The sequence below is a fragment of the Mixophyes fleayi genome, chromosome 4 (genome assembly GCF_038048845.1).
Source record: "Mixophyes fleayi isolate aMixFle1 chromosome 4, aMixFle1.hap1, whole genome shotgun sequence".
In the NCBI taxonomy this organism is placed as follows: domain Eukaryota; kingdom Metazoa; phylum Chordata; class Amphibia; order Anura; family Limnodynastidae; genus Mixophyes; species Mixophyes fleayi.
In genome coordinates, this window is record NC_134405.1 from 1,252,059 (window position 1) to 1,262,430 (window position 10,372).

The window sequence follows — 10,372 nt, forward strand, 5'->3', positions numbered from 1 at the left end:
CCTGTCCTGTATCTCTCTACTATTCCTGTACTGACCTCACACACACACAGCTCTGTCACTACACCTCCATCCTGTCCTGTATCTCTCTACTATTACTGTACTGACCTCACACACACACACAGCTGCCACTACACCTCCATCCGTCCTGTATCTCTCTACTATTCCTGTATTGACCCCACACACACAGCTCTGTCACTACACCTCCATCCTGTCCTGTAACTCTCTACTATTCCTGTACTGACCTCACACACACACAGCTCTGTCACTACACCTCCATCCTGTCCTGTATCTCTCTACTATTACTGTACTGACCTCACACACACACACAGCTGTCACTACACCTCCATCCTGTCCTGTATCGCTCTACTATTCCTGTACTGACCACACACACACAGCTCTGTCACTACACCTCCATCCGTCCTGTATCTCTCTACTATTCCTGTACTGACCTCACATACACAGCTCTGTCACTACACCTCCATCCTGTCCTGTATCTCTCTACTATTCCTGTACTGACTCACACACACACAGCTCTGTCACTACACCTCCATCCTGTCCTGTATCTCTACTATTCCTGTACACATGTAATTGGGGTGTTTATATCATTTCTTTGAGACAAGTTGTAGTGTAGTAAATGTTTTCGCCGCTGTCTTTCCTTGTGTTTTGGCAGGTCGAGAAGAGATAGTCCTCAGCTATGAGACAGTTGCACAAATGGAAGGTAGGTCTGTGCCTGTCTGTGTAGAGAACGATGGTCACCTCTCATCTTCCTGTATATAACTGTATCCTCTCTCTCCTGTATCTAGTGCATTATGCTCGTCCCATCATCATTCTGGGCCCTGGGAAGGACAGGGTTAATGACGATCTTCTTTCTGAGTTTCCTGACAAGTTTGGCTCCTGTGTCCCCCGTGAGTCTGCAGCATAAAATATACCTTATTCTTCTATTTAATTCATAGTTTCCTTATTGGATGAAATTCTTTATTTTAATTATTAGAATAAAAGCTTTGTTTAATTATCGCTTTTAGTTACCTCTGATTCCTTGGATCTTATATGATATTTCTATAATATTATGTATAATATGAAACCTAATCTGTAGTAATAAACTCTTATACACCTAGGATCATATTCGTCAACGGGCAACGAGCCCTAATAATAGAAAGTCAGGTGCGTTTTACCGGCTTTGGCCAGGAGGTATCAGCCATGTGTTCGTACGGGCATCCTATTCATCAAGTGTAGCGGAGGCTCAAGTATAGCGAAGCTACAAATATAGCAGAGGTAGAAGTATAATGGAAGTACAAGTATAGCAAAAGCAGAAATATAGCGGAAGTACAGGCATAATGGAGGATCAAGTATAGCGGGGGTACAAGTATATCAGATGTACAGATATAGCAGAGGTAGAAGTATAGCGGGGGTACAAGTATATCAGATGTACAGATATAGCAGAGGTAGAAGTATAGAGGGGGTACAAGTATATCAGATGTACAGGTATAGTGGAGGTAGAAGTATAGCGGGGGTACAAGTATATCAGATGTACAGATATAGCGGAGGTAGAAGTATAGCGGAGGTACAAGTATATCAGATGTACAGATATAGCAGAGGTAGAAGTATAGCGGGGGTACAAGTATATCAGATGTACAGATATAGCAGAGGTAGAAGTATAGCGGGGGTACAAGTATATCAGATGTACAGATATAGCAGAGGTAGAAGTATAGAGGGGGTACAAGTATATCAGATGTACAGATATAGCGGAGGTAGAAGTATAGCGGGGGTACAAGTATATCAGATGTACAGATATAGCGGAGGTAGAAGTATAGAGGGGGTACAAGTATATCAGATGTACAGGTATAGTGGAGGTAGAAGTATAGCGGGGGTACAAGTATATCAGATGTACAGATATAGCGGAGGTAGAAGTATAGCGGGGGTACAAGTATATCAGATGTACAGGTATAGTGGAGGTAGAAGTATAGCGGAGGTACAAGTATATCAGATGTACAGATATAGCGGAGGTAGAAGTATAGCGGGGGTACAAGTATATCAGATGTACAGATATAGCGGAGGTAGAAGTATAGCGGAGGTACAAGTATATCAGATGTACAGATATAGCGGAGGTAGAAGTATATCAGATGTACAGATATAGCGGAGGTAGAAGTATATCAGATGTACAGATATAGCGGAGGTAGAAGTATATCAGATGTACAGATATAGCGGAGGTAGAAGTATATCAGATGTACGGATATAGCGGAGGTAGAAGTATAGCGGAGGTACAAGTATATCAGATGTACAGATATAGCGGAGGTAGAAGTATAGCGGAGGTACAAGTATATCAGATGTACAGATATAGCGGAGGTAGAAGTATAGCGGAGGTACAAGTATAGCAGATGTACAGATATAGCGGAGGTAGAAGTATAGCAGATGTACGATATAGCGGAGGTAGAAGTATAGCAGATGTACAGATATAGCGGAGGTAGAAGTATAGCAGATGTACAGATATAGCGGAGGTACAAGTATATCAGATGTACGGATATAGCGGAGGTAGAAGTATAGCAGATGTACAGATATAGAGGAGGTAGAAGTATAGCAGATGTACAGATATAGCGGAGGTAGAAGTATAGCAGATGTACAGATATAGTGGAGGTAGAAGTATAGCAGATGTACAGATATAGCGGAGGTAGAAGTATAGCAGATGTACAGATATAGCGGAGGTAGAAGTATAGCGGATGTACAGATATAGTGGAGGTAGAAGTATAGCGGAGGTACAAGTATAGCAGATGTACAGATATAGTGGAGGTAGAAGTATAGCGGAGGTAGAAGTATATCAGATGTACAGATATAGTGGAGGTAGAAGTATAGCGGAGGTACAAGTATAGCAGATGTACAGATATAGCGGAGGTAGAAGTATAGCAGATGTACAGATATAGTGGAGGTAGAAGTATAGCAGATGTACAGATATAGCGGAGGTAGAAGTATAGCGGATGTACAGATATAGTGGAGGTAGAAGTATAGCAGATGTACAGATATAGCGGAGGTAGAAGTATAGCGGATGTACAGATATAGTGGAGGTAGAAGTATAGCGGAGGTACAAGTATAGCAGATGTACAGATATAGTGGAGGTAGAAGTATAGCAGATGTACAGATATAGCGGAGGTAGAAGTATAGCGGATGTACAGATATAGTGGAGGTAGAAGTATAGCAGATGTACAGATATAGCGGAGGTAGAAGTATAGCGGATGTACAGATATAGTGGAGGTAGAAGTATAGCAGATGTACAGATATAGCGGAGGTAGAAGTATAGCAGATGTACAGATATAGCGGAGGTAGAAGTATAGCGGATGTACAGATATAGTGGAGGTAGAAGTATATCAGATTAACAGATATAGCGGAGGTAGAAGTTTAGCAGATGTACAGATATAGTGGAGGTAGAAGTATATCAGATTAACAGATATAGTGGATGTACAGGTATAGTGGCGGCACAAGTATAGCAAAGGTAGAAGCACTGCCGGATCCAAGGTGGGGGGGGGGCGATCGGAGTAATCGTCCCTCCTTGCAGGAGCTTGCTGCCTGCGGCTGCACACTATGTGCAGGTCCGTTCAGCAGAGACAGAGGGTCCTGCCCGGCTGCTCTGTGTTTTATATACAATCAGAGCAGCCGGACAGCACACTCTCCCTGCCTGTCTCTGACGAACGGACCTGCACATAGTCGGCAGCCGCAGGCGTGCTTAGCTATCAAAGAGGGGGCGGGACTAAATCACCCCTCCTAAATCTTAAACAAAATTCTAGATCTGCTCCTGGGTACAACTATAGCGACGGTCTAATTATTGTTCTGTCATCACTGTCTCAGGATGGCGATAACAGATCACAATCAATTATGTTTTGGGAAATTCACCCAAATTTTTATTATTATTTAAATACATTTTTAGTTTTTAAAATAAAGTCAGTCTGTCTTTAGACATTTTGTTTTTCCATGAGTGGAACTGAAGCTCAGACCTTGGCTTTCCCTTCCGTCGCTGGGTCACACAAATCAGCAAAGTCTAAGCTAACTCTGACCTCTCCTGCCCAGTATTGCTGGCAAGTGAGTATCGCTCTGCGGCCTCAGGGAGAAACATGGGGATCACTGATTGTTCTCCACCGTTTATCACAACAGACTTATCGCCATGATAGGGCTTTCATTTATAAACAGGCCTCTAATCCCTACCGATTTGATATTATTATGTATGTTCCTTCTACTGAAGAGTAAGTTTGGTTGTTGGTTATATCAATGATGCACCATAAATTGTGATAGGTCCAGTATCTCTTGTCTCAATCTTCTGTGTATATCAGTTTATGAGCTCTTATATACCAGCTTTGTTTGATGTTGCTGCCCTTACTAACTACCACATACCACCCATAGTTTAACCCATTATACCCTGTAGATACGACACGCCCCAAACGGGATTACGAGGTGGATGGGAGAGATTATCACTTTGTATCATCTCGGGAAAAGATGGAGAAGGATATTCAGGGTCACAAGTTTATTGAAGCTGGACAATATAATGGACACTTGTATGGAACGAGTGTACAGAGTGTCAGAGAGGTCGCCGAACAGGTAAAACTGTCCTACTACCGACACTGTGTGATCCACAGAACATAAATATCACCCCCAAACACCACTATTCACCCATCTTCTTCCAGTCCTAACTTCCTGTTATCCTCTTCACAGGGCAAGCATTGTATCCTGGATGTCTCAGCCAATGCCGTCAGGCGCCTGCAAGCTGCCCAGCTTCAACCTATCGCAATTTTTATACGGCCTAAAACATTGGAGAACATCCTGTAAGTCCTTCATGCTCTTGTCTGTTCCACATTGTCTCCAAGGATTGAGAGTATTTCCATTATGTATCCAACCTCTTCAGATCAGGCTGTAGAGTCCTAGTTGTAGCATCTGCAGACTGATGTAAAGATCTTGGTCCATTTTTCTGAGATTTGGTTCTGTGTATTTGATTTTCCCAGACTGATATATAGGGTTGAGGGCATCTAGTATCTCCAGACGGAGGTAGAGATGTGGGTGTATGTGCTGGTGACAGTCCTCTTTCTCTGTATCTTGTATCGTCAGACGATTCAGAGATCTAGTTCTGGTTCCCTGAGGCTAGTATCTGTAGACTGATGTAGAGATCTGCGTCCATTGATGACTGTCCTCACATGGATATAACACTCTGAGCTGCTGATATATTGTGTCCTCTGTATCGAAGGGCTTCAGTCTGATGTAGACATCTGGGAATCATTGGTGACCGTTTTGGTTTTAGTATCTTCAGACTGATGTAGGGTTTCATTTTTATTTCTGATATCTCTAAACTGACATAGAGATCTTGGCCTGTTGGTAACAGACCAGGGGGTAAATGTATGATGCTCCGATTTTTTCAACTCGCCAGAAATCGGCGACTTAGCAGGTAAAATTTAAAGCGGCGATGGCTTGTAAAGGCAAGTTGTGGAGTGAGTGGAGGCAAGTTTGCCTTTACAAGCCATCGCCACTTTAAATTTTACCTGCAAAGTCGCCGATTTCCGGCAAGTTGAAAAAATCGGAGCATCATACATTTACCCCCTGGTACTGTGTATCTGGTATTTCCAGATTAATGTAAAGATATGGGTGAGTTGGTGACAATCATAGTTATCTAGTATCTCAAAACGAAATTTGAGATTTGGGTATGGATGACCGTCCTGGTCAAGTGTATCCAGCACAGTCAGATAGGCATAGAGATATATGTCTATTGGTGGCTGTTCTATACCTGTTTAATTCATATTTCCAAAGTCCAAACTGATCTGGGTCCATTGGTGACAATCCTGGGTCTATGTATCTAGAATCTTCAGACTGATTTAAAGTTCTGTGTATGTAATGTATCCAGTGTCTATTATCAGTAGTTGGGTGTATATCAGTACTGGTTCTCTGTATATATAATGTTATCTGTCTGTATCAGGGATTCAGTTCCATTGGAGATAGATCTCATTCTGCCAATATTTCACATTTTCCAATTAGTTTAGAGATTATTGTTATTCCGTATTGCCTGAATTGTTGACAATCTATCTGTGCCACTCTTCTGCGGATTATAACCATTTCTATCCTGTCCTTCCTCCAATTATCTCATCTACAGAGAAATTAACAAACGTTTAACCGAGGAACAAGCTAGAAAAACGTATGAAAGGTCAACGAAACTGGAACAAGACTTTACAGAGTGTTTTTCAGGTGAGTCAAACGCTGAGTATGTAGGTTGTATTGTACAATGGTCATCATGATGTGTGATGCCCCTGATTCTCCGACCTTCTCCCATCACTAAGGGTAAACTTTAACACTCCCCACCGACACCACCATCTTGACCCTCCATCTTTCCCTGAAACTGGGTGCACTGGCACAAAATTAAATGATTGCAGTTTGTGTTTTATGTACTGTACTTCTGTAGGCGGTCAGGGAGAGCTTGATCTCTATTATAGTTCTTGGAGACTGGTTGCTTGTGAAATATTTGTTAGTCGTAATCATGTTTGGAAGTATGTATGAAGTATTTATCCTTCTGCTCCTTCCTCTACTAATAACCTTTCTCTACAACCTTTTTTCTCTCCTTTCTGTCTTCTTCTTTCCAGCGGTGGTCGAGGGAGAAAGTTTTGAAGAGGTCTACCATAAAATAAAGGGGATCATCGAGGACCTCTCAGGGCCCTATATTTGGGTTCCTTCTCGTGAAAGACTTTAAAACCAGCCTCTTCCTCCATCCCCACCGTGAAGCAGCGGAGACTCCTCTCTCCTGGAGCTTTGTATGTTCTGGAGGCAATAAGGCACTCTGGATCCTCCATGGCCTCATGTCGCCAACCCTCCCTGGAGTGCCTTATTACTTCTAAAAGGGACTGACATATCCTCCCACATAACAGGAGACCAAAATGTTTGTGTTTATATATGTTTTTATGTGTGTACTTTATACATGCATAAAACTCTATCTAGACCACAATCCGGCTCTTCTGTCCTTGCTTGGCTCCTCGTGGGAGTGGTTTCTTTGTGGTCCAGCCCCTGCTGTATGCAGTTGGGTGTGGATTCCTCAGTCACACCTCATACAGTGCATAGGGCCTGTTGTATAAAAAGACTTTTAGTCCTGGTTTTTTATCTCGCTGTCTGCGTTTATCTTGTGCATGCGTCTTATACTGGAAGGGGGGACTCTGGATTAATGGACAAATTCCCCGATACACCCCCCCCTCCCCACACACATGCCCTTAGAGTATGGGGCAGTATGGACAATAACTTCCCCTGTGAGGGGCAGTAGATTCATGGATGTCTCCTTAGCTCTCAAACAAAGCCATGGAGGGGTTAAGTACGCAATGCTCTGCAGGGCTCTGGCAGAGAGAATGAAAAAAATGCTCTGCAGGCTCTGTCCCATAAGCGGTCTAGGAAGCTATGCTCTTCAGGACACTCTGCAGGGCTCAGGCAGCGAAGGGTTACATACAGTACAGTAATAAAAAATAAAACTATTTTATGTGGATAAATAAAATGTTATATATTTACCTCTGTCTCTGTGTCTCTGTTTACAGAAATGTATAAATGCACTGGAATGATGTCTAGTTCTGAAGCTCAAATGTGAATTTTAGGGTAACTTTGCTCTTGGTATTTACATCTCCCAATTTCCATACCCAGGCCTAGTACATATGGTAATAATGTTTATGCCCTGACTTTTGGAAGTCTGTGAAGCAGAGGTTGGCATCCTGTGGTTTGCTTGCTGTCACTCTCCAGTCTCCAGTGACATTGCTCGCACAGAAACAGGCGTAGCAGTGTTCTTGTCACTCTCCAGTCTCCGGTGACATTGCTCAGTGCCATTGCTCACACAGAAACAGGGGTAGCAGTGTTCTTGTCACTCTCCAGTCTCCAGTTCCATTGCTCACACAGAAACAGGGGTAGCAGTGTTCTTGTCACTCTCCAGTCTCCGGTGACATTGCTCAGTGCCATTGCTCACACAGAAACAGGGGTAGCAGTGTTCTTGTCACTCTCCAGTCTCCAGTTCCATTGCTCACACAGAAACAGGCGTAGCAGTGTTCTTGTCACTCTCCAGTCTCCGGTGACATTGCTCAGTGCTATTGCTCACACAGAAACAGGGGTAGCAGTGTTCTTGTCACTCTCCAGTCTCCAGTGCCATTGCTCACACAGAAACAGGGGTAGCAGTGTTCTTGTCACTCTCCAGTCTCCGGTGACATTGCTCAGTGCCATTGCTCACACAGAAACAGGGGTAGCAGTGTTCTTGTCACTCTCCAGTCTCCAGTGCCATTGCTCACACAGAAACAGGGGTAGCAGTGTTCTTGTCACTTGACAAAAATTGACTGGAAATTACTGGAAATTAATATTATTGAGGTTAATACAAAAATAGGGATCCAAAACCAAAACAAGCGAGGGCGGTTTTGCCAAAACCAAAACACGAAGTTAATCCAGATCTAAAGCCAAAACACGGGGTCAGTGAACATCTCTAGTCCTAAGACACATATATCAGGGCAGATGTAACATCTAGGCTGATAAAGGGAGTGAGGTAAGTCGTTCACCGGAGCCGCTGCACATATCCCAGCTAGTGCCCAAGGACGGGTGGCGTCTTTTGCACACTATACGCTTGTTAATCTCAGGACTCTGGTGGGCACAGTTGCCCCATATCCACACGTGCTGCGTTTTATACAAGAAGATTTGGATTGTATGATGTATTTATGAAAGAAAGTTTTTTAGATTTATTGTATTAAAGGATAAAGCACTATGTGGTTCTTGTTTCCTTCAGGTTTGATGCATTTGATATACGGGAATTCCTCGGAGTATGTGATGGGAAATCTGCCACATTAACAGTCGTAACAAAGGCCTGTTGTGATTGAAGGCTGTGTAAGTGTGGTGGTCGAGTACTGATGGGAATCCTTCCCTTACCTTGTCCTCCAGACACGAGTCAGGTTCTTTTCTGTTTGGATATCCGGTGTTCAGGAGATAAATACTTCAATGAAAGGGACAAGGATTGGTCAAACAACTTGGGTTTATTGAGAATGCGGTAAGGATAGTTTCGGTAAGACACCGCGCCACTGACCCCTTCAGCTCAATAGTAATGACAAAATAATGCGTCTGATCAGCATAGAGCACAATAGCATTTAACATATGACATACACCTGGTGAGTATAAGGCAGAATAACCATAACATCTTCAATGCACATTGTCTAATAAGGCACACTGGTAATCACAGTTACTACTTTCACGTTAACAATATCTGACTGGTGATGATGCAAAAACCATCAATAATAACCCATCAAGACTCTTACGGTCACTACCACGCCCACTAGAGGGCTACTTCTTATTCAGGTGTTTGGGGTACCGTGCTATTCCCTCTGGCTCAGGCGCCACACTTTTAGCATCTACTGCTGAGTTAACTTGAATTGCAGCAGTACCCAGCGTCGGACTGGCCCACCGGGATACCGGAAAAATTACCGGTAGGCCCCGCTGCCCTACAGCCACACCCCCTTCTAGAAGTGGGCGGAGCCAATCCAGCTCACCTGGGGGTCGATGTCCTCTTCGGCGTCCCAGCTGTCCTCCTCGGCATCCCCGCTGTCCTCCTCTGTGTTCCTGCTGCTGCAGATGACTGGCTGTCAGTGACAGCCAGTCATCTTTCACATAAGATCGCAGTTGCGATCATGTGACCTGCCCCCTCCTCCTGTCAGCTGACTGTCTGCTCCCTGAAGGACTAAGGACCAGAGAGGCTGCAGCAATGGGTAAGTAGATTTTTTTTTTACAGGACTTGCAGCATGAGACAGAATTCTCATATATATATATATATATATATATATATATATATATATATATATATATATATATATATATATATGTGTATATATATATATATATATATATATATATACACATACACACATATATATATCTTTCATCTGTGCTCTAGTTACTGGGAGAGCAGAGGCTGACTGCAGAGAGTATATATATATATATATATATATATATATTTATTAATTAGTGTGTGTGTGAATTGAGAGCTCTATTCCATTGCATATGTGAATTGGAGGGCACTATTGCGGGTATAATGTGAATTGGGCACACTATTGTGGGCATAATATGAATTGGGGACACTATTGCGTGGTATATGTGAATTTCAGGTACTACTGTGGCATAACATTGGGGGCACTACTGTGTGGCATAATATTGTTTGGGAGCACTACTGTGTGGCATAACATTGGGGGCACTATTGTGTGGAGTAACATTGTTTGGGGGCACTACTGTGTGACATAATATTGTTCTGGGGGCACTACTATGTGGCATAGGGGGGCTGCCTAACTATACTAAACTATAGTGAGGGGGGGACTGCCTATGCTAAACTATAATTATTGGGGACTGCCTATGTTAAACTATA

General features: G+C 43.1%; 1 protein-coding gene across 7 annotated transcripts in view; it reads left to right on the top strand.

Annotated features, from left to right (window-relative positions):
- The window catches only part of DLG4 (discs large MAGUK scaffold protein 4), a 170,284-nt gene extending 162,779 nt beyond the window's left edge, over positions 1–7,505 (top strand). For all 7 annotated transcript variants that reach the window (XM_075206113.1, XM_075206116.1, XM_075206115.1 and 4 more), the window contains 6 exons: positions 671–718; positions 804–905; positions 4,406–4,578; positions 4,693–4,802; positions 6,116–6,207; positions 6,600–7,505. In XM_075206113.1, coding sequence (XP_075062214.1) covers positions 671–718; positions 804–905; positions 4,406–4,578; positions 4,693–4,802; positions 6,116–6,207; positions 6,600–6,706 — 632 coding nt within the window. In that variant the 3' untranslated portion in view covers positions 6,707–7,505. The remainder of the gene's footprint in view (positions 1–670; positions 719–803; positions 906–4,405; positions 4,579–4,692; positions 4,803–6,115; positions 6,208–6,599) is intronic.
- The last annotated feature ends 2,867 nt before the right edge of the window (positions 7,506–10,372 follow it).